The sequence below is a fragment of the Ilyonectria robusta genome (genome assembly GCF_021365365.1).
Source record: "Ilyonectria robusta strain PMI_751 chromosome Unknown BGZ61scaffold_19, whole genome shotgun sequence".
Classification (NCBI taxonomy): domain Eukaryota; kingdom Fungi; phylum Ascomycota; class Sordariomycetes; order Hypocreales; family Nectriaceae; genus Ilyonectria; species Ilyonectria robusta.
In genome coordinates, this window is record NW_025764453.1 from 790,920 (window position 1) to 814,343 (window position 23,424).

The following is a 23,424-nucleotide window of genomic DNA, read 5'->3' on the forward strand; positions in this document are numbered from 1 at the left end:
GGGCCTAGGCAGTGGGGAGCTGAGCTTCCGCTCAATTTCTCACCATGAAGTGGAGGGCATTACAGGGCTGAGATTAAGGGAATCCTCGGCCCAGTCCTTGTAAAGTGGCCCTTATGCTTATGCCCATGCCCTATGCTTATTAGGCCCTATTATCCAGCCCAGGGCTCATTCCATGTTCCATCGTGTCCGCCCCGTTGGTTCATCCACAAGCCCCGTCTAGTGGATCGGTCGGTTCAGCTTTTCGCCTCGCCTCGTCTCGTGTGTCTGTATCAGAGCACCCCAGAAACCCCAGAAACCTCAGAAGCCCCAGAGACGTGATGGGTCATTCATCCTCCTCCATGCTCTCTACGCTGCAACAGGGTCGCTTCTGAAGCTCCGTCATGCGCTGGACCGTCCAGCTTCGGTGCTGCTCCCCGTTCAGTGCTGGCGATAACCCGCAAGCGTGGCAAATCCAGACTCCCGAGCGGCCCGCTAGATGCAGACTGACGACACACCCAACTCGATGGAATCATGGACAAGCCTCCAGCTCCTGCGGGGCGACAACGCTCCTTGTGGCTTGGGTCCAGCGGTTAGTTAGCGCTTGGAATCTTGGAGTTGTGAGGGGAGGCTCTGTCTCGTTCCCTCTTGGTGTCAAGTGTCGAGTGTGTTCGGGCTTTGAGACGGCTCAGCCACCCGTTGTTTCGCCACGCCGCGATTGATTGACATTCACGTGTGTGAGTCGTGTGTTTTCAGTTCGTGGTTACTACCAAGGAATGCAAGCCCTAGCCAGCGAGACTTTTTTGCCATGTTCACCACAGCCACCGCCGCCTGTTGCCACCAGGTGCATCGAAAGCGAGGTACCCGTCTTACATACATCATGGGCGTCGGGTGGCGCAGAAAATTGATTGATCGGTTCTGATGCAACGCTGAGGTGCATATGCTGTGAAAGGATTACGCAAGCCTTGGTGTGGGGGGTGACATCTCATCGATCGGAACGATCCGTATGAAGACGGGGGACGCAAAATCTTTGCACGAGACGGTTTCGGATCTTTCTCAGATGCCTGACTTCATGGGACAGTTGGTGCTCTAGACCCATAATACCCATAATATCCGCGTAACAGATCGATCTATATGTCGAGGCTGCTATAACATGAGTATTTGTGAGAACTGATGAACCCTGTGTAGTAGAGTTGTTGCAGCTGGCAGATCAGGGGGAAGACAATCGTGAACTACACGTCTTGCAAACCATTACAACGAGTGTAATCCTAACCACCTGTGTCATAAGCATACTTTGTACCTTCGAGCCTGAAACTGCGATTTGGAACGCTTCCATGAAGCGAGTACGAAGCGGGAGCTCACGATGCACTCCAAAAAGGCGTGCTCAAAGCACTCATATTGTTTGACTTTGCTATTATTGGATATTGCATCTCATCAATACTAGGAAATATACTAATGTAGAAGACTTCAGAGGGGATGCTTTTATATATTTCAGTGAAGACTCCAGTTAATGGGGACCACATTTGGCTGTTGGATCATGACACTCGAATAACCCTCGTTTTCGAACCTTGGCAGCAGATAATGTTAAAGTACTTACAAACCTATACGATTGAAGCAAACAAAATTGGATATAGCTCAAATAAACTACCTGGGCGAAACGTACAGTTACATTGACGAAAGTCTCCCCTCGTAGAGATGGCGTTGCTTTTGCTCGACCGCGTATAGCAACGAAACCTAAATGCTGTATGCAACCGATGCCCTCCTTCCAGTCATCCTCGTGCGCAATGGGTATAGCTCATTCTGAATCTCTCGACCGGGTTGCCGGTAATAATTTCTGCCAATTTGTCCCTCGTGCCTGCTTGCTTGTAATCGTTGTCCTCGCCCCGTCGTTTCGTTGTTGATTGAGGTCTTCACCATGACGACCCCATCATTCATGGCGTATAGTGGTGTATAGTCCATTGCTTCCTTGCCGTATCCATGTCAAGTTTTGACTTCGCTCTCAGCTGAATCAAGAAAGTCTCTTTTGCATCAAGTCCGCCAGCTCATCCAACAGGTCAACCGTCTCGGCAGGGCTCGCAATCCACGCCGTCGTCCCCACGCTGCGCGCCTTGAAGTCGTTGGATCCGGCACTAAGGAACTGGTCGCCCACGTGTAAAGTGTTCTCGCCGCGGATCGTGCCGTTGCCGCTCTTGCTGCCGAACCACTGCTGACAGACTGTCACGCCCCAGCTTTTATCACCAATGTCGACGAAGACATCGCGGCCACCATTGAAGGCGCAGAACGGCACGCAGCGGGTCGGTACAGAAGGCGGTGACCTGCTGGCGGGGCGGTCGTGGGAGGAGCCTAGGTGGCTCAGCTCCAAGATGCGTTGGGCCACGAGGACAGTCTCCTCGAGGCTCTCGCGGGCGATGCGCACATCGGGTGACTTCGGGATAATGCCAACGGCGCGGTCCTTGCGAACGATCAGGGCAGGGAGGTTCATGGTTTTGATGCAGTCACGAAGGGCGGACTCGGCTACGTCGAGCAGATTCTCGATGTCCTGCTCAGACCAGGACGCCATCTCCGGTGTCAACCAGTTGTTGCGGGGGACGGGCGCTAGTCGGTGAGGCGACGAAGCACAGAACTCAAACAGGTAGTTCGACTCGCCGCCCATGATGACAATGTTTTGCTTCTGGATGGCGTCCAGATCCGGGGAATCTGCGATGGCGTCCAGCAGGCCGTGGAGGCGCTCATAGTAGCGGTCAGCCGTGGTGTAGCCGGCGGCTGTGACGATGCCAATTTTAATGTTCTTTTGGAGGAGGTCTACGAGTTCTTAGCTTGTATCGTTCTTGAAAGGATGCGGAAAGCCTTACCAAGGAGGCGGGGGATAACGGGGCTCGTGGGGAGCAGACTCTCTCCATCATCATACAACGTCACATCACCATCAAAGGTAGCTAGCTGCAGCGCTCCGTTGGTAACGGCCATGGTCTGTGCCGAGTTGAGAATTTGTCGAACATCGTTAAACGACGGGGCAACGAATCTCCTCGACGAGATGTATCGTTTTCTGTCCTGGTACTTGAAGGCGGCCTCGAGGGGGAGTCTGGTGAAGAAGGGGCCTGCGGTAGGCACCAGCATCCTCAGCTTAGAGGGCAAGTTGTTGTCACCGCTCTGGCGAGCGACTAGGCAGAGATAAATTAGTCAATTGCTGGGTGAAAACATGTTCCGGAGGTTCACGTACTGTGGTCGTCAATCATGAGCTCGACATCACGCATAATCTCGGCATAGCGGCGGTGAGCCTCCTCGGCCATCTGGGTGACGCTGGGTCCATCTCCAAAGACACCAGTTGGTTGGGAGTAGAGGACGAAAGGTACGGCCAAGAGACCCTTGACCCATTCTGCATTTCAATGTCAGCGGAGCGATTCTGTGGTGGTCACGAGGGCGATAGCTGAAGGTGAGGTTGAAGTGCTGATAACGGAGTGGGGCAAGGGAGAGAGGCCATGATGAGCGCCCGGGATGCGAGATCGATCGACAGAATGGCGGGAGGAAGGCATCCTACCGATAAATTGGTCCCGACGGTGCGTCTTGAGGGCATCTGGAGGTCATTGTGAGTCAGTCATTTTGGCAGAGAAAGATGTTAGCGCTCGGGAGGCAGCAGGGCAGCTTACACTCGACACGATAACGGGTCGTCATGATGGCACTTGTTTTGGAGCACAGCTAGGCGGTAGATGGAGAGGGGAACGGGACTTGAAGGTTTGGTTCTGAAGTTTAAGCCGGGGAAATATTGTGAGAGAGCAGTGAAAGGAAGAGAGAGAGAAGGGAGGAAGTTGAGACAAGGTCCAGTGACTCTGCTGAGGGGAACTGAAGCCAAAGCCCAAAGATGTCCGGGTGACATGCGGGAGCCGCCGTGGGGCGGGGAACGCCGATGGAGCTCTCCAATTGCCCCAAGGCGGCGGCGATGCGGGCTGCTATTGGCCGCGACTCCAACCGAACCCCTGATATTCGCCCTGCATTGGTTGCATTGGTGGATAAAGACTCGTCATAAACGGTGATGCAAAATCCACATGAGGCTGTTGGGTGCGTTGAGTGGCCTTTTCAACGACTTACACTGTGGCCAGAGGAGTCATGATTCCAGGAGTTAGCTGTAGAGCGAGGCGGGCCCGGCCGTCTTGCGAGATTCATACCAGTCCCAGATCCACAAACCGAGTGCTAGCTCCCCCAGTTCCATAAGGCACTGTCTATCTGGAAGATAGCCATCCATTACCTAAGTGTCAAGCACAGAATGCGGTCTGGATGTTCTGTATCTGCCTCCTTTCGTAGATAAACCTTGGCCTTACCCAACAGGAACGCAGCAGCGAAGCCATGTTTTGCCGCTATCCCCTTTCCTGTCTCTCCCCCAGACCGCAAGTTGAAAGACAAAGGTGGCTACTTGTGGTTTCCACCGACCACCGTTTGTAGCGCACCCCAACCCATTCGACATGGGCTCATGCACCCGGTATCTGCAATTGTGATTTGACCCCAAGCAGTTTGCCGTAAGCTCCTTCATGCTGTGGCCAGCCGGTTTGTGTCACGAGTGTCTTGGGCCATTCATGCGTGAGTGTTTGCGGACCAAAAAATACAAAAGAAAAATGCCACAAAACATTGACCGTACTGAAATCCAACAATTGATGCCTCCGTTTCTTGTTCCAGTGCCTGCCCCAACGAAGGCGTGTTATGCAAACCATGCGTTGTTACTTGTCGTGGTGCATGGAATGTTGATAAATTCAACCAAGCTACATCCCACTAAGGGAAAACATTCCGCCGGCCCCGAGCCCACTTCTGACGCGCGCTGCGACAAGAGCTACTGGTGCTTGACAGCGAAGCCCAACCGTCACCTTGTTGCTCTCTATCCCGACCGTCCGACTTGCTAAAGCGAAGATCCAGCTGGATGTAGGCTACGACCATGTACTGACCTGTCACCTGCCTGCGATCCCACCCGATCTCCCCACCCTTACGACAGAGAATCTCAAAAGCGGAGGGCGCTGCAAGGTCGGTCTGGCGAACACCCAGTACCGGCTTGTGTGGTGCCGAATCGCCAACGGTCGCAACAATGGCGCCTATGCTGTCACCCAGGCAGGCGGAAGAGCTGTGCGTACAGGCCCTCTTGGAGGGCAAGATTTCGTATGCCAGGGAGAGATGTTAACATGCTGCCCGCAGTCACAAATCCATCATCGCATATCTCTTGGCCAACAACCTCCCCAATGCCGCCGCCGCACTCCGGGCTGAGATCAACCTCGGCGAGGACGTCTTCGACGCAGCCACCGCGAAGAAATACGAGACATTGCTAGAGAAGAAATGGACGAGCATTGTGCGGCTACAGAAAAAGGCACGTTGGCGGGTTTCGCGACAGCTTCGCTTCGTCGTTTCCGCTTGCCCCGCTCCCACACCACTCCCGCACCGCTCTCGCACACCGACATCTAACAATCTCCACAGATCATGGATCTCGAAAGCCGGAACGAGTCCTTGCAAACCGAACTCGACAGCGCGACGCCCAGCTCCCTCTCAAAACGAAACGACCCCGCATCCTGGCTACCCAAGGCCCCTCCCCGCCATGTCCTGGAATCTCACCGAGAGACCATCAACTGCGTCGCATTCCATCCCATCTTCTCCTCGATCGCCTCTGGGTCCGACGACTACACAATCAAAATCTGGGACTGGGAATTGGGAGAGCTGGAAAGGACGATCAAGGGCCATACAAGGGCTGTGCTGGACGTTGACTACGGTGGTCCCCGCGGCGGTTATCTACTGGCGTCCTGCAGCTCAGATCTGACCATCAAGCTGTGGGATCCAGCCGACGATTACAAGAACATCCGGACTCTGCCAGGCCACGACCATAGCGTCAGCGCTATTCGCTTCATTCCTTCGGGCGCTGCGGGCGCACCGTCTTCCGGAACCTTGCTCGTTAGCGCGAGTCGAGACAAGACACTCAGGATATGGGATGTTACCACTGGGTACTGCGTGAAGACAATCAATGGCCATGCTGGCTGGGTCCGAGATGTGTGTCCATCTGTTGATGGGCGCTATCTTGTCTCTACCGGTGATGACATGTCTGTTCGACTCTGGGACGTCTCCATCCCAGAGCCGGAGGCCAAACAGATCATGTTCGGCCATGAGCACGTCAACGAATGCTGCACAATTGCTCCGCCCTCGACATACAAATACTTGGCCCCGCTGGCCGGAATGAAGAAGCCTCCACCTGCGAGCAGCACGGCAGAATTCATAGCCTCGGGGTCTCGAGATAAGACGATACGAATTTGGGACGCTCGCGGAACGTGTCTCCTAACGTTAATTGGCCACGACAACTGGGTGCGGTCAATCCTATTTCACCCCAGTGGCAAGTATCTCCTTTCGGTGTCAGACGACAAGACGTTGAGGTGCTGGGATCTTAGCCAAGATGGCAAATGTGTCAAGGTGCTTGCGGACGTCCATGAGCGGTTCATCACTTGCTTAAGATGGGCACCCGGTATTGTCAAGAGTAGCGGTCCCGTTGAGCCGGAGAATGGAGAAGTTGGGACCCCAACAAAGCGGAATGGTATCGAGAGGGCTGCCCCTGAGGTGCAGATTCGGTGCATCATCGCCACGGGAGGTGTAGACCAGAAGCTGAGAATCTTCGCGAACTGAGGTTGAGGAATTCTTTGGAGAATAAAACAGCAAATATTGAAAGGCGCAGCGGATTCGCTAGCAGATGAGCAAAACGACGGAGGTCTAAGGAGGAGGAGCATCGGTCGGCACATACCACACTCCGGTCCGGCGCAAAGCGACATGGCGAAGCAAACGTACCGTCACTCTTCCCGGAAGAGTGCATGCTGGGCCCGGAGAGACGATAGCCAAGGGTCGCGTCGCGGTTCGGACACCGCAGCTGGAACGAGGCGCTCCCTGGGCAAGGCCCCTCTCCGCCTCCGGGACGGAGGATTGGTTGTCTTTAGCGATTGCAATAGACCTGGGAGATGATGATGATTACTCTTGAGTTTACCGAAGCGGGTGGTACTGAATAGAATGAGTCCATGTCATGTACGAGCTGTCGTGAAGGAACCAAAACGGACCCCAATGTGATCGCCGGGGAATTGACTGTAGATAAAATATTGCCGCACATACACTAAGCATCCAATTTTTGCATTATACCCGATCTCGTCCAGTTTTTGTGTCCCCTCTATACTTGTGAAGCCACGTGCTGTTGCGTAAGACCAAGTTGTTAAGAGACGCAACGAAAATGGGGAGAGTGTGGCAGATGGATTGCCAGTGCCCTGGGTGAACAGTGAATGCACACCGTGATACCAGGAAAGGCCTGACCTTCGAGTCAGAGCAAGAATAAGTCGATTCCTGCTGTCGCCCCAAAGCCTACTTCAACCTTCAATTTAATACCTAACACCCCAACCCACCCGGCCGCATTTGACTTGCTTCCTCGCCGATAGCCAATTCCGTAAGGATGACTCCCTTTGTTTCAGTGAGGTGTGGTGCATTCATTGCCTTACTACGTGCCTCTCAACACTTCCGCCATCATCATCTTCGGGTTGCGCCTGTAAGCCAGACCCCTGCATTTATGTATCGCCACGAATTAACTCCTCAATCTCCAAGGTAACGCTCATTTCCAGTTGTCGAAGAAAGCTGCGAGCGGTGCAAGGCTATGTCGACGTGGATAATGGTCTTCTTTCGGTCCGTAAGTCCCCCATTGTGAGCCTTGAGGAAGGCAAAGTGGTAAAACGCGAGGTATACTGGACAATTATGTCCTGGTTTCTCTGTACCTCCAATTGGGAAAATATTATAGACGTATGGGTACCTGATGACGGTTCAGCGAGCATTTGAAGTGCACACCCAAGTCTCAACCTATGGAACTATTGGGGAAATGCTTTGTCAAATATTACTGATTTTGGGAGGATGACTTTGTCTGGGAAGTGAAACCATGAGCCGTGGAATTCAGATCTGGGAAACATAACCACAGGACTAACTGATTTGTGCGCACTAGCTTTCCATAAAACTTTTTACCCTAGATAACAATAAGGGGCAGGCTAAGCTATTGCATCAACACTCCGACAGTCTCAATCTCCAGAAACTCTCTCTTCTCATCCTACTCGAGATGCATTCCACATCTACTGCATTGTTGCAGAACCAGGTACATACGACCATAGCTCTTAGAAAATACGGGATCCCGTCCGCTCTCCCTTAGTCAAGCTGAGAAGCGGCGAATTAGTACTCGGGTCGGTGACGACCGGGGAATCCTCGCTGTTGTATGTTTTTCTTTTGCCTCTTCTTTTTCTTTTTGTCTAATTCCGTGCTGGGTAGTAGGGTTGTGTGGGATGCCAGACGCTGGTGGTGACAATGGCTAGAGTGGGGTTGAGATTGATTGTGAAGTTTGATGTCAGAACATTTTGTTGAGTCGCTAAAAATTACCCGCTCAGTTGAGGGTCGTATAACAAATGGCAGGACAGGCGAGGTAGTGATGGATGACGATATGCGGTTTTTGTTCTACGTGACTCCTATCCTCCATTTCTTGCGAGACTCATTCTGTTGTAGATAGTCGAACATTTGCATGCCATTGTCAAAGGTATTGGAGGGTCATCGATATATATTATATCTCTTGTCACCCATAATGTGTTATTTACATACATAGTATCGTTTGGTTCATAATTGGGTAGCTTATTTCAATGATGTTGTCATCCCGCTCATGATTTGCAGCTACGTCATGAGTCCCAGTATCTCCTGTGCTGGGCTACATGCCCTTGATCCAAGCAACACAGAGAATGCCCGAGAGAAATCTTTGCTCCTTGGCTGCACTAGCAGGATCGTGTGATCAATTATCTCCCTCGTTGTACCCTATTTAAGCTCTTGTCCCCCCGACAAATAGTCTATGAAGCCCCATGATAAACCTGAATGAGCATTGTGACTACTTTTTCATGGAGAAGGCAAGTGATCGCTTTTAGTCAAGCCTCTCGGGGCGCCATGACACTCAAGACAACGGACAATGCGACCCAGGCAATAACGGACCGTATCGTGACTACCCTTGTGGTCCGTCATTCCCTGGAAACAGGATCTGCGGAAGAACCCAGTTCGGGCTGTGAGCAATAAGTATGGATATTGTGGTAATGGCAAAGAATCTTGTGAGACTTGAGTTTCTTACTTCCCTCCAAGATGTCGTAGCCACACTGGAACGATTTGTAGATCTCTTTTTGCTAACAAAGGGCTCAGACAACAGGCAGCCAGGAAACCGCCACTCAGGTGATTGTTTATGAATTCCACTACAAGGCTCAAGGCACCAGTAACCGTGGCTGACTATAAATGCACGACATATGGGGCTAGATCGATGATTGTGTTTTGTGGTTGTTAGAAATGGTTATTGATTGCCAATGGCTCACTGGAAATCCATCCACATCCAACGTCGCTATGCTGTACCTCGGGCAATACCATCGTTGCAATGAACCATAGGTATTTCCTACCTCTACGCATTTCTAGCCTTCTTCTGACCGTGACGATTCCACAAGCCCAGAATGGCAACTAAAACCCAACAAAGGCCAGCGAGAGCGCAGGGTATTGTGGCACCACGTCGATAAAATGGGGCATCATCAGCACGGAAAATTTGCCCTGCAGGTATACCGGCAAGGTTGGACGCCATGATGATGAAACTAGAAGTTGTGTTACAAGAAGTGCCCAGATATTAGGCCATTCCGGCAGTGCCAGAATCAGGCTTGGAAGAAAGACTCACGCTGAGAAAATGCTTCTGTCTTGGACGCTGGTGTATGTGCTTGCCATCCAACCCACATTCAACGCACTTGTATCTTCGTTAGCTTTGCTCTTTTCTGGACTCTGTTGATACAGAGGGAGGGCACCAAGAGCCTCCACCAAACCCTTCCCGGCTCACACTTACTGAACAGCATAATATGGGACGCCAGCCAATACCAAAGCCGCATATCTGGACCATTTCGAGTATTGATCCAAGTTTACCATGCATGAATACACAATGACATTCCAAGTTGCCGCAAACAGTGTGAAAGGTCCTGTGTGTCCAACCCGATCACTGCATACTGTTAACAAGTCACTTGGCAAATTTAGCCGATCAAAAGAGAACATACGCAAGGTAGGCGAGGGTAAAGTTAAAAAACATGGCGCCATAGGCCGAGACTGAGTACATGGCATTGGCATTAGTAGTGCTGAAACCTGAAGATTTGAGCATCCGTGGGCCGTAGGTGCTGAGACTGTGGACGGCGCAGACTGAGCTCATTGTGATGAGGACGTGAAGCCACTTCTTTGGCTTCTTCATGAATTCGAGGATGTCTTGTCCACCAAGGCGAGCTTTGCTCTCGTTCATTTTAGACGGGTCGTCCAGAATGACGCGATTCACCAGGATTAGCGATTCTTTCTCGGTAAAGTAACTCCATCGACCGAAACAGATGAGTGGTTTCCCGTCGCCCACGGAGGGTGGGATAAATAGGATGAAAACAATGCCGATCACAATGGTGATGAAGCCATCCACTATTCACATTAGTACAGTTGACATCAAACAAATCACCAATAAGAGGGCAGGGTATCGAACCGAGAAATATCCATCGCCAGCCTTCTAACCCGAGATGACCATCAAGTTTAAGAAGACCAGCCCCAAGCAGTGAAGATGTGGCCGTCGCGAAGTTCTGGCCCAGATAAAACGTGGTAACCCTTACACGGCTCTCGTTCCCTTTATACCATGAGCCCATTAAGTACAGGCAGCCTGCGTGGATTGGTTAAAAACATGTCGAACTCCGTACGCGGTGCTTCAAGTGGTCAAAGTTCATGTCATACCCGGGATAAATCCAGCTTCCATACAGCCAAGAAGCAGTCTGGTAGCCAGGTACGCGGGATAGTTGCGGATGAAGGCTTGGAAAGTAGCCACCAGACCCCAGGCGATAATTTGGCAAGACAGCCAAACACGAGGTCCAACCTGGATATACTCGTCAGAGGGAGATTGATAGGTGTAGACTTGGGAGGGGAGACGCACGCGCATGAGTAGGACATTAGACGGAATTTCGAGGACGAAGATGTCGAGGGATAAAAGCTGGTTTCCCACGTTGATTTCATTGGTGGTGATTCCCAGATCCTCAGTGATGCTGGAAGTCAAGGCGCTGCCAATGTTGGCCCGGTCGAGTTGGAGTGCAAAGAAACCTAATATGAGTAGTGGCATCAGAATGAAGTCGATCCTATTGAGGAAAACTTCGGTTAGTGTCAAGCACACAAATAATGTTTCGACGCTGAAACTGAGAGTTCTTCAACAAACTTTCGTCTGGCTTTGTTCTCCTCCGCGACGGACCAGTCCACACTGATACCTTCGACAGCCATGTCGCCATCGGAGGGGTTGACAGAGTCAATTGGGTCTTTGACGTCGTGTTCGATGTCTCGAAGAGCCATTGCGGATTAGCAGTTGGTGAGCTATACTGTATATTTATGATCGGTGGATCTCCGATGTGTGGTTGATCAAAAATCGAATGATGGGGGTTGATCCCATAGATATCTTGAATTGCATCGTCGAAGGCGTCATCTACACATTGCTGAACGGGGATGATTATGCGGATCGCACCCTTTTCTCCCCGAGTTGTGTAGTACACCATCCGCAGCGTATCGCTTATCTGGTGCAGTTTCCGCACGCCATCAGACCTAGTCTCAGGACCCATGATCCGCCACCCAGATAACCGCTTTTGGGGAGACCGAGCTAAGAAAATGGCCTCTGTAAGCGATTAAAGAGGGTTCGATTGTGGTTGCAGCTATCATATCAAAACTAGTTCAGGGTATAGAATTAACACTGGTGCGAAGGCATAATGGCCTGTCTGCGATGCTGTCAAGCGTTGCCGTCTAATCGTCATTCGCGAAGTCATATCACGAAATTATCCGGATCGCAACAATTTAGGTCTAGATTTGGCGACCTCAATGGTTCAGATTGTTAAAATTGCAATTATCAAGGCCGTTTTCCTTTCATTTTATAAATGATGTAACGCTACTTGTATGGCCAGACAAACGGTAACCAATTTGCTGACGTTCTCGACTTCTCGTCGCACTACTCCTTCGTAATAGAAAGAAAGATGTAGATAAATACCTTTTAATGTACAAATTTCTCATTTTATGTACCCAAAATACCTAAACGATAAAAAAGATTGTGATTTATCTTATTGAGATGGTTTTATAGCGTCGAGGTCATTTAGAGACACCAAGAAATCGCCTGCGACCGGCTTGAAAAGCAGACATGCTATAACCACTTTGACAACGCACGAATCCACAGCAAAGCCAGAAATGCTCAGATATTTAACAATTGGTACAACTCGTGTATATATTTACACAGATTCCAACAATTCCATATAACTGTGTGCTATTACAGCTCACTTTGTGCGACGAGATTTGGCACGACCACATCTTTCGCTTTGCCTGGTTCTTGCTCCAAGACACGCTCAGTGGAAACAAGATGGTGACCGCGAGCATCAAACGCCTCGGCGTAGATGAGCAGGGGCTGCGATCTTGATGAAAACGATTGGTCCTTTACAGTGAAGGAGGTTTCGAAGCCAGCGCGCTTAGCTTCTCCTAAGAGGCGAGGCTTACAGAACCACTTGAGAGGGGATACACACGATGCCGGCACGGCATAGAATTGCCATTTGGTCGTCTCAGTGTCTCCGTTCCACGAAACGTAAATTGTAGTCAGGCCACTGGCGTCCACTAGGGAAACAATTGAGGGGGTTTCTTTCGGGAATCCGTTCCATGGAAAGCGGAAGCCGCGATAGCTTTGAACACCTTCGCCGATCTCGCCAGAATCGAGATACGCGTGGAAGATGGCCTCTCCATCGCTTGCCCGATACTCGGTCACCGCTCCACCCTGACCCCAGTTAACAAAGATATTGTCATTGGGCAAAGTCTGCACATTCCCCTGAGAGGGAGCCAGAAGCTTGTCTGGTGATGCAAGCGACAGTTCGATCGAGGCGGTCCAGTTGGATGTATCAAGGCGAATGACCTTGGCCCGTGACTTGGAATGGACAATCTCAACTCCGCCGCCACGATGGCCGTTTGCTCGCGCTGCATTGTCAAATAGCGAGACAAACTCGACGTCTCCGCCGCTCGATGACTTCTTCGCAAACCTTGCATCATGCTGGAATCCGAAAGTCAGATCCTCAGGGTAGGTGAAGCTGGAATCCTGACCCCCAAGCTTCGACATGATCTGGCCTGTCTTGCCGTTGACCTTGTACAGGGCAGAAGCGTGGTGTGCAGAGATGAGGTAGTTCCCTTGGCTGTCTTTGTCCACGCTGTTGATGTGAAAGTAAAGTAATCCCAGGCTGAGGTGGAGTTCTGGCCATCACCAGCGTGGCCTAGGGCTAACGAAACAGCGCTGTCTGCCCAAGAGTGTTAGCTATATCAAGAAACGCGAAAAGAGCAGAACCTACGAGAAGGCGAGACGTGTTGTAGACTGCTCCATTCGAACAGTAGTTTTCCCGTCTCCAGGTCGATTTCTGTTGACTTGATCAGCACGAACTGTTATCCAAACCTTCGACCCGCTGGAGCCCGCTCTCACCTTGGAAGATGGCATCCACAATCCAGGTTGCGCCCTGAACACCACCGTACGGAGACAGGTCGATTTGAGTGGGTTGGTAGACCTCAACCAGGGCGGATCCAGAATCCAGAATATTGAACTCGTGGATCGAGATGATCTTGTGGTTCCCACCGTGGAGATCGCGAATGTTCTCGTAGTTTTGGTTCAGAATAGTTGGGTGCCCGAAACCGTGGCCATGGAAACTGTCCAAACTGCCCTGAAAGGCAGAGATGACGGGCTGTCCTTTCCAGGTCGATACCTGCATATTGCCAACCCAACCCGTGAGGAAGCCCATGCTAGACCATACCAGGTCGCCATCATTGCGGAAGATGTAGCCGGCCGGTTGTTCGGGGCCGTCAAAGCCGTTTCCCTTGGTGAAGCCACTGTAGGGACACACAAAAATGTATCCAGCCCCAACATCTTCTGTCGCTGGAATTGTAATGTTCAGACGCGGTGGTGACAAGTCGGGTCTAGATTTGTATTGCTCATCTGCAACCGCTCCGAGAGCCAGGAAGCCCAAATGGTAAGTGATTGAAGATGGTGCATTTGACTTGAACACGAACAACAGTTCAGTAGATTTGTTGATTGGGTAGAAGGATGAACGAACAGCAAAAGACAAAACACGGCACGCAATTTGCTTAAATAAAGAAGCAGCCAACAGCCGATAGTTTTACCCACGAGGGAAATCTAAAACTGGCTGGCCAGCAACAGACAGACGAGTCAATACCGCAACTCATGGAAATTACCCCGATTCCAGGGCTAATATTGGTAAGAAAAGCGCCACAATCCAGCGGAACTCCCATCAGACGAGGGTGCAGAGTCCACATGCTGCAGTGCATACTCCGAAGACCTGTGGTGCGGCTCCCGCTCGGTGCGGATGCGGCACTCCACGATCCGCATGCGCCCTTCAGGTTATCAATATGGGGCATTGATCCATTGCGCTCGTTTCACGAGCTGAATCGTGCATATTCCGCTTAATACGACTGATCGGGTTTCCAGTAGTGTGGTATTTCCAGTCTACTCAACAAAATGCACTAGATTCCAAGTACATTGTTCATCGCCATCCACCGTCCTTCCCAAGTATCCCCTGCCTCATCGTGTCTGTTTGACTCGACAACACAATCATGGCCTCTAATCCTACCTCCAAACTCTCAGAACAGTCTCTAACCTACGTTATTTCCTTCTGTGCATTCTTGGTATCAGTTGGCATCAACTTTACCCGCGTCCCGTGAGTCTTCCCGCGGTTTGAGGAGGAGAACAGTGAGCATAACATTGAACAGTATCATCTATTCATTCCGGTTAATCATTTGCGATGAATACTATCACCATCACCCGCCATACACCGGGGAAGGGGACATGTACAATATTAGTGAGATCGAAGCCTCGACTGCCAAAGCCGTGTCTGTCCTGGGTGCTACAGTCACAATTAATGGTAAGGCTGAAAACACCTTTGCCCTTCGTTCACGGCTGATCTATGTAGGCGTTTTAAACCTGCTCTTTGCCAATTGGAGCATGAAAACATTCGGCCTCAAATCAGTCTAGGTTCAACAATTGGTAGGCCCCACCATCCGTCTTGGTTGCCAGTTGTTCGGAGGTTCGTAATTATCTCATCTCTACTACCCCTTGTATCCCATACGCGGTGAATATTGACCCTAGGTGCAGTCAGAGTCGGCGGTGGCACAGGCATAATGCTTGTCCAGGCCTCACAGCTCTTGGGTGTGGTGGGAGGCTCAACCGGCTATGTGTAAGTGTCCTGCAGCTGGTGTGATGGTTCCAGGAGCCGACGGGTATCCGAAGTTTGGTCTTGACGACTTTTATGTCGCGCGTGGTTTCCTCGTCGCAACAGACAATGGCATTTGGCCGCCTTCATGGGGCCATCATGTTCGGAACTGCCGTGGCATATCTTGGTAGGTCCTTTGTATTCTAATCATGTCACTCGAGCCGTATGCTGATCTTCGTGAAGCTGGAGGCATTGTCAGTGACTATTCAGGCATAGGTGCAGCTTTTATAAGTGCCTGTGCCGTGATGCTGGGCTCTATTCTATACGTCATCGTTGCCCTGCCAAAGCTTCCACTCATTACCAACGAATCGAGCGCGGAATCGGGGAGCATCCTCGCCAAGATCACCAAACCTTTTCGGTCTTTGCTTAAAACAAACGTTGGCAACTCCGATACTCAGACTTACCAACGTCCACTTCTTGTCTTGGGTGTTTTTTGCGGCGTGGTAAGTATTGTTAGAGTCATGATTGTTTTATGGTCAACCGAGCTAACTCAATGTCATTCTAGCTAGCCACAGGGTTTATACCCATCTTGCTACAAATGTATTCCACCAATATGTTCGGATTTACATCACAGGAAGTAGGCATTCATACGAATTGCAATCAGTAATAAGGCTAAATATGTGACAGAATGGTTATTTGATGGCCCTAACATTCGGTGTGCGAAGCATCTTCCTCACTCTGGGCTTCCCCGTCATTATTGACGCTGGCCGACGCTGGTTTTCGCCAAAACCAAGAGCACAGCGAAGTGATGGTGCGATAGTCAAACCTAACGAAGAAGATGAATCAACACCATTGCTAGAGTCTGCAAACTCTCCACTGAAAAAGCCTGCAAAGACTCAGTTCGATCTCTGGTTCCTGACGGCGAGTTTCTTCGCCGATGCATTCTTGACAGCCGGTTCAGCATACTGCCAGAAAGGATGGCACTTATACATAGGCATGTTCCTTCCCCTAACTGGTATCCAATCGGCGCCAAACACTGACCGTTTCACCTATATAGCGGCTGCATTGCTGCCCTTGGCTTCAGGGTCTGCCCCGGCCGCGAAAGGTGTTGTGGTTTCACTTTGTGAACATGAAGAACGAACAGATGCATTGGCAGGAATCGCCATGGTCGAGATGCTGGCCACTGTACTACACAAGTAAGATGTTCCGCAGATGTTTGTCAAATGTCTCATTAACATTTGTTTCTTAGTGACCATTTTCGGCTTCATTTTCTCGGCCCTCGCGGCTGCAGAACGATCTAACCTGGTGTTTTTTTGTAAACGGGGGACTTGCCTTGGTGGCTGCTTTTGTCACATTGCTGGTCAAGTCTCCCCAGCAGCGAGTTTCGCCCGCTCAAGGAGACGATGGAGAAGAGATAAAAGAAGACGACTAAGAAAATGATGGGGGCGTTCAGTAAATGTCAGCAGTGGCCTTCATCCGCAGCTTTACTAGAGTCTAGATCCAGGGTAGACTGTTCGTGGGAAAGTAGACAGAAAGGTTGTAGATTTCATAAGAATTAAAGAAAGAACAATATGTGGCATAGTGTATCGTATGATTAAAGTCTGGAGAGATGAACTACGTTCTATGATATTTGCTCGGCGCTTCATTGTGAACACGATGTGTTCCGAGGGACTGGATCTATCCGACTTGTCGGGTGCCATAGCCCGTAGCCGATGCGCTAGAGGCCGTATCACCCCCGCATTTAGGGACTCCACTTGCGTCCCAGCACTGATAAGCCTCCGAATTCCTCCTAATAGACAGACATTCTTGTTCTGATTAACAAGTAGTGATCCTCCACGACGGCTTCGTCATCTGCACTAGGGCAATAGGCCGACCGAAGGTGCGTCCTGAGGCCCGCCGTCGGGTTGTCCAGGCCTGTGAGCCCTGTAAGTCGTCAAAGCGACGCTGTGATGCCCGGAAGCCTTGTGGAAGATGCATCACGTTTAACCGCCCTGGCCAATGCTGGTTCAAGGGCTCAAATGATGGCCATGAGTCCACACCGGGAAGGCCACTGTCAGATACTCCCCACGACGACGCCAATGCCTTGCAATCGCCCTTTAATAGCACTTCCTCTCTTCTATTTCCTGGCTCGGGAGCCAACGACGACGACGGTACAGCCTTGGATCAATTGGAAGTGGCCTATGCTCCTGCATCAAGCCGAATGTTGAGATCGGAGCAAGGCGAAATGTGTTAGTTTGGGTGTCCTCGAAACGAGAACTGCTTGTTAACATTGAAATCAAGTGTATATCGGTCCATCAGCCTCTCTTTCGTTTTTACAGCTTCTGCGCAACACCTTCGCCCGTCACGCCGGCGCGTCTCAAAGTGAACAAGACGGCAGAAGCGAGACTATGTATGGAGCTGAGTCGACACCGCGTGCCAACCAAAATCATACGGATTTGACAAACATGCAACAATTGACCGAATATGTTCATAATTACTTTGGTGCTGTATATATATTCTAACCTGTCTCAATACTGTTCCTTGGTTACCACATCTGCGATGAAGCCTTGCCCGTCATTTCCGCCTCTCTGACAACGGCCTAGACGAGTGGTATCCTCAACCTTTTTACCAAGGCTGAGGTTCTTCAAAGTGTGCAATATCTAGCAAATCCAGGCTCCCCAGAGCTACGCCAGCGCGCACCCGCTATCTATCTTATTATTGCTATTGGCGCCCAATGTGGAGCACGCAATGAACTAGACAGTCGCTACGCCGCTGCGTACTTCCATGCTGCATACAGAGCAATACCAGATCTGCTCTTAGTCCCCAGCATCAATTCCACGACTGTGTCGCTCTTGATGTCCTTCTACATGCTTGCTGCTTACCGGAGAAACGCAGCATATATGTACATTGGTGTGGCAGCTAGAGCGGCCCATTCGCTTGGGCTTCACCACCAGTCCTCTTATGACACTGAAGATAGAGAAGCCTCGAGACGGTATTAAGCCTCTAAACCACCACCCTGTCATCACTTACTGAAACAACTTATAGGCTATCGTTGTGGAAGAGCATTTATGTTCTGGATCTTATGGTCTGCTCCATCCTTGGGAGACCGCCGGCGGTTGCCATTACAGAACCCAGCGATCAAGAGGTTGTGGCCAGGCTGGACGTCCCCCTTGACACATGTTCCGTCGCTTTCGAGGCAGCATTCAGAGCAGCAAAGATCATCGGGGAGACACTAAATAAGATGTATCTTGAGAAGGCAGCTGGCACTCTCAATGCTCATCATTTTCTAAAGCGCCTCACGGACTGGAGGCTCTCATTGCCGGCAGAACTGCGCCGCACAGTCGACATCCCCATTCAACCTTTGTCCGAGCAGTCGGACCGCGAGATTGCCATCGCAAGCATGAATGTGGCGTGTTTTTATTACTATGCCGTCATGCTAGTCTCGCGGCCATTCTTAGTGTCCAACTCCAATTCTGAGCTGAGGAATCAGAGCGGTGGTCCGGTGGTAGGAAAGTCGTCAGCAAATGACGAACTACAATCCACAGGTCTTGACCAGCTGTCTAGAGTCTGTGTCGACTCAGCTGTGTACATGATTGAGGCGGTTTATGATACCAGCCAAACTGGCGCTCTGCTATCCAATACATGCTTCATCAAGTAAGTACCTAGAACTACTCCAAAGCAGCGGCCGTTTAGTAAGCTGACATCTCAATGTTCTTCTCAACGATAGGGCATGGGTCTTCGCAGCTGCATTGGTGCTTGGCTTTTCCATGTTCATCGCACCGCGGACAAGCTTTACAATAAAGAATGAATTCGACCTAGCCATGGAGTTTCTACGTGAGGAATCAGCCATCAGTCCGTACGCCAAGCAATACTACGGCATTCTCAAAGACATGACTGCCGTTATACAGAACTGTCATGATCAAATTGCCCAGCAGCGACGAAACTCGAATAAAGAATACATCGATCGGCTTCTTGACTTCCGGCATGATGGATCTGACATGCGTGAGCCAGGACAAGCACTCACCGAGGACGCACCCACTACCAGCCAGGATCTTTCGTTCGACAATGAGAACACCGGATTCTTTTTGTCAGCCTGGGATGATGTGATCATGGATAATCTTGAAGCTCGTCACCCTGAGACCCAAGAGTTTCCCTGGTTAGATCTAATTTCTGGTGATATGAACCTCGACAAAGTATGAGTCTGTGACCTTGCGCCCCTTAATAAAGTGAGAAGTATTATCTTGGGGATTGGTGTATTGCAATCACCCTCAAGGTACATTTTCAGGGACCACGGGAGGAAAATAACATGCAGTTCACGGGGGGAAGATGATCCTTGGAATCGAAACAAGAAATTTTTCACAGAAATCTCCGGAAATATGCATTGAGGGTCCCTTAGCTCAATCAAGCGGCCTGCATATCGCGGGATGACCATGCACAGCGGACTACTGCAAGCTACTGCATTCTTTGCCACACGGGACGGCAAGCTTCCACACCGCTTGAATTGCTTCTTTTCAGCTGGTGAAATAGTTTACTGGGTTGCGGCGAGTGAAACACGAGCGATAAAATGCCATCCTTTACACGATTGCGTCAATCGATGGCGTCCCATGGAAGCTTGGCGTGACTCGACCTAGACTAGATGGATACACGACACCATGCAAAACCAGGGTAGATCGGTCAGGAATCTACCTTAAAAACTCTACTCTTGCAGGCAAGTGAGAGTAAACGTTGGATTGACGAGTAAACGCCCTAGTCGTAAGAATACGCAACTGGTTACGCTCCCCGATACATTTACGGTGCTCTCTGTTGCTCTCACTATATCACCCAGGGACATATGGGGTCTCTCTACCAGTCTTAGCTTTTCGAAAGAGTAGACATATTTTCGTCGTTAAGTCGTTAGATCATTACGGGCATTCCATGAGTTCCGGTCCCTTTTAGTTACATCCCCATTTCGCATACACATGAGCATTCCCTCTTCCCATCATCTACCCCATATTTCGAGTTTGAAGGGTTCAAAATTGGCCGCCAAGGTTTGTATATTAACAATGACCGTTCCTACAAGGCACATTTCTCTTGCGACTCTCTTTTAGTAAAACTACATCAACAGGCAAATGATGTACGGACGATCACCCGCTCTGGTGCAGCGATCGCACGTTCAATGTTGCGCGTCTGGAGTGACCTAACAGGGGACTGAGTTCCGGGGCAATTCTTTGGACCCGGCCCAGGCCACCCACGTTGAGGCCGTGGATTGAAGCAGATTGGAGCAGATTGAAGCGGGTGGGCTAACTGGATAATTGGGTGGAAGCAGAGCGGAAGGATTCCATTCCGCATTGCCGGCCATGCAGGAACAATTTAGTGTACATCGTTACTGAAGGCGGGGAGTCCTCGACGTACTTTCTATGAGTGGAATTGCCTCGTCTTTTCAGTTCTTCTCAATTCTTCCAAGCCATCTAAACTCAAATGTCCGTATTTGAACTGAAACCCCAACAAGATGACCGCTGGCTCGTAAATCTCACCGCCTTCAGCCGGTGTCATGGGGCTGCTGATGGCTGGAGTTAGTAGGTTTGCCCGCTTCTGCTTGGACAAGTTCCAGCCAAGGCAAACTCTCTGCGACACTAAAACTGACCAGGCGCCTCTAGTTCTTATTCTCATGTTCCCTCAATTCGCTATGGACTAGCAGATTTTGGTGGCTGGCTGTGTGTCTTACACTGAGCGCGAAAACATCTGACACGTCATAGCGGGCGGCATGGGATGGGCCGTGGTATTGTTGGATCGGCTGGGCAGCAATGGAGAGCAATTTGGCATTGGGGAGTGATGTATTTATTTATTATTAGAGCTGTACCTCGGGTGTTTCGCACGTCAATCCTTCACACCTGCTTGGAGGTCTCGCCATCTTGTCCGGACCTCTCTTCGTGATCCGATTTTACACGAGCTCCAGGGCAACCCCCCACCAATAGACTAACCCTTTCATTAACCTTGTAATCCTTTGTTGTCAAGTCCAATGCTGTTGGCGAAGTTGGGGAGTCCTCTCCCTCCCGGAGACAAACATGTGAGCATGCACTACAGAGCTCCTCTTTCAGCCCATGCTTACCATCAAGGCCGTGAGCGTGTATCTTCCAACTTGGCGAGACACAATGAATTGGGCCGAGCGAGATCCAGAATTATTGTCTTTGATGAAAACCGGTTACCCGAGATTCTTCGTTCCTCTCATCGTCCGCGAGCTGGCAGAGCGTCTGGTGCAGTGGGCGGCCTCTAAGACCGCATCCGAGGCGCCTGACAAGGAGTCAACCAAGCTCCTATCTACACCGGGGCAGCTGGCTCTACTTACAGCTGGCAAAGGACATGCTGAATCTTGTCGGAGATACTTGGAAGCCCAAAGAAAGGGCGCCATCACTGTCCTCCATGTCAGATTCTCCGGGGCCCTGGAGATACTCGACAATAAACAATCGACGAGCTCCCCGCGTCTTCATGAAGATATCTACGCGGTAGTTTACGCCGGAGAACTGGCTGTGGAAGCCAAGGCGTTTTGGCAGCACACAGGATTCGGAATTTCCAGTCGATGCGCTGAGTTTTGGTTAGGGAATGCCCCGTTCTTACACGCAAGTACGGCAAATTCGAACGGACTGACCCCAAAACTCCCTCTAAGGGAAGCCGAGGATGCAAGCGATGTCCTCCGGAAGAGAATCGGTGGATTGATATCTACAGAGGTGAACAAAGTAGGCGCAGATGCTGTCTATCTGTATCCATCTGGCATGTCTTCGATCAGTCACTCTGCGACGGCCTTGAGCAAAATGCGCGGGGGTGAGGCTAAGGCCTGTCGGGTCGCAATCTTTGGGTAAGTCTTCCATGAGGCAGCAGCAATATGCGAGTCAGTATTAGAGATGCTCACCATCTTGTGACCAGATTTCTGTACGTCGACACGTTCAAAGCGCTCAGCAAAGTGTACGGCTTCGATTGCAAGCTCTATGGCCACGCCACTCCTTCTGATCTAGATCAACTCGAGGCCGATCTGGACGGCGGCCGGCAAATTGATGCACTCTACACAGAATTCCCCGGAAACCCTCTCCTTGGCTCTGTTGATCTTGAGCGGCTGTACAAGCTATCCAAGAAGCACGACTTCGTGTTTATTGTGGATGACACTGTTGCGACCTCGGTCAACGTCAACCTTCTCTCATTTTGCGACATGGTGTGCACCAGCTTAACAAAGCTGTTCAGCGGGAGCTGTAACGTCATGGGAGGAAGCGCGGTGCTCAACCCACAATCGGAGAGATTCGAGCGATTACGGCACATCTTTGCTGAGCAACACGTCGATACATATTTCCCCGAGGATGTGTTGGTTATGGAGAAGAACAGCACCGACTTTGAGCAACGGGTCGTTGTCGCCAGCCGAAATGCAGAGCGTGTAGCTCAAATGCTCCGACGACACCCTGCTGTTTCGCAAGTATTCTATCCCAAGGGAAACCCAACTCAGGACATTTACGACCGGTACAGAAGACCTGGCAAGGGATACGGCTACTTGCTCTCAATCAGATTCGAGCAGCCCGAGGCGGCAATTGCATTCCACGATGCCTTGAACGTCGCAAAGGGGCCGAGTCTGGGAACAAACTTCACCTTATGTTGCGCCTACACCCTATTTGCCCACTTCTCGGAGCTTGAGTGGGCAGCACAATACGGGGTAGTTGAGCATTTGGTTCGCATCAGTGTGGGAATTGAGGATGAGGCGGAGCTGGACGATCTCGTGCACCGGGCTCTTCAGGCAGCGGCAGAGAAACATCAATAGATGCAGAGTCGGTCCTCAAGACTTTTCGATTGAAATCAACTTTTGTGGGTTTAAGCTCATTGATCAAACTCATAGCCTCGGTTCTGGGCTCAAGTTTTCTGGTGAATCAATTAAAAATAGGCGACGATGTCAAACTTTTATATTATTAAAATGAGAATGAAGAAATACTCGGTCCCGAGAAGCTATGATGATGCCATTATCTCCATGTGACGAGACTCGCCATTGAGCTTCGTGTTCCCACCTTTGCAGTATAGTGTCCTTTTGGAGGAATCCAATACCATTTGAGCCGTCAGTAGACTCCCTCTACAAAGTGAAAGGAGTTACTTTCTCCTCATCCAATTCATCCGGTTATTCATGGCCATGAAACTAGGGGCATTATACTCTGGCCTCCGGTGGTTCTCTTCTTCATTCGACTTAAGGGTAGGAAAT

General features: G+C 50.6%; 7 protein-coding genes across 7 annotated transcripts; 4 read left to right on the forward strand and 3 right to left on the reverse strand.

The window, feature by feature from the left end:
- Window positions 1-1,984: 1,984 nt before the first annotated feature.
- BGZ61DRAFT_360270 (IMP-specific 5-nucleotidase) lies at window positions 1,985-3,344 on the reverse strand (the record flags this gene model as incomplete). The annotated part of the gene is made up of 3 exons (XM_046241163.1): window positions 1,985-2,778; window positions 2,829-3,134; window positions 3,194-3,344. Coding segments are annotated over 3 exons (1,251 nt in total), but the record flags the coding sequence as incomplete, so codon positions are not given.
- Window positions 3,345-5,041: 1,697 nt separating this feature from the next.
- On the forward strand, window positions 5,042-6,612 carry BGZ61DRAFT_360337 (nuclear distribution protein PAC1; the record flags this gene model as incomplete). The annotated part of the gene is made up of 3 exons (XM_046241167.1): window positions 5,042-5,079; window positions 5,149-5,329; window positions 5,425-6,612. The coding sequence occupies 3 exons, from the start codon at window positions 5,042-5,044 to the stop codon at window positions 6,610-6,612; spliced, it is 1,407 nt and encodes a 468-aa protein (XP_046100482.1).
- Window positions 6,613-9,424: 2,812 nt separating this feature from the next.
- On the reverse strand, window positions 9,425-11,361 carry BGZ61DRAFT_496841 (vitamin H transporter; the record flags this gene model as incomplete). The annotated part of the gene is made up of 8 exons (XM_046251065.1): window positions 9,425-9,608; window positions 9,689-9,754; window positions 9,851-10,000; window positions 10,056-10,455; window positions 10,517-10,687; window positions 10,759-10,897; window positions 10,955-11,153; window positions 11,231-11,361. The coding sequence occupies 8 exons, from the start codon at window positions 11,359-11,361 to the stop codon at window positions 9,425-9,427; spliced, it is 1,440 nt and encodes a 479-aa protein (XP_046100483.1).
- Window positions 11,362-12,316: 955 nt separating this feature from the next.
- On the reverse strand, window positions 12,317-14,448 carry BGZ61DRAFT_481781 (ASST-domain-containing protein; the record flags this gene model as incomplete). Its single annotated transcript, XM_046249333.1, has 4 exons — window positions 12,317-13,278; window positions 13,374-13,439; window positions 13,502-14,069; window positions 14,266-14,448. 4 exons carry the CDS (start codon window positions 14,446-14,448, stop codon window positions 12,317-12,319), a joined length of 1,779 nt encoding a protein of 592 aa, XP_046100484.1.
- A 195-nt stretch (window positions 14,449-14,643) lies between these two features.
- BGZ61DRAFT_481782 (uncharacterized protein) lies at window positions 14,644-16,439 on the forward strand (the record flags this gene model as incomplete). The annotated part of the gene is made up of 8 exons (XM_046249334.1): window positions 14,644-14,747; window positions 14,800-14,951; window positions 15,062-15,113; window positions 15,176-15,263; window positions 15,297-15,426; window positions 15,483-15,742; window positions 15,805-15,876; window positions 15,927-16,439. The coding sequence occupies 8 exons, from the start codon at window positions 14,644-14,646 to the stop codon at window positions 16,437-16,439; spliced, it is 1,371 nt and encodes a 456-aa protein (XP_046100485.1).
- A 1,187-nt stretch (window positions 16,440-17,626) lies between these two features.
- Window positions 17,627-19,417, forward strand: BGZ61DRAFT_481783 (fungal-specific transcription factor domain-containing protein; the record flags this gene model as incomplete). The annotated part of the gene is made up of 4 exons (XM_046249335.1): window positions 17,627-17,725; window positions 17,822-18,210; window positions 18,264-18,872; window positions 18,946-19,417. 4 exons carry the CDS (start codon window positions 17,627-17,629, stop codon window positions 19,415-19,417), a joined length of 1,569 nt encoding a protein of 522 aa, XP_046100486.1.
- A 1,799-nt stretch (window positions 19,418-21,216) lies between these two features.
- BGZ61DRAFT_496842 (pyridoxal phosphate-dependent transferase) lies at window positions 21,217-22,995 on the forward strand (the record flags this gene model as incomplete). Its single annotated transcript, XM_046251066.1, has 3 exons — window positions 21,217-21,264; window positions 21,314-22,050; window positions 22,119-22,995. The coding sequence occupies 3 exons, from the start codon at window positions 21,217-21,219 to the stop codon at window positions 22,993-22,995; spliced, it is 1,662 nt and encodes a 553-aa protein (XP_046100487.1).
- Between the last annotated feature and the right edge of the window lie 429 nt (window positions 22,996-23,424).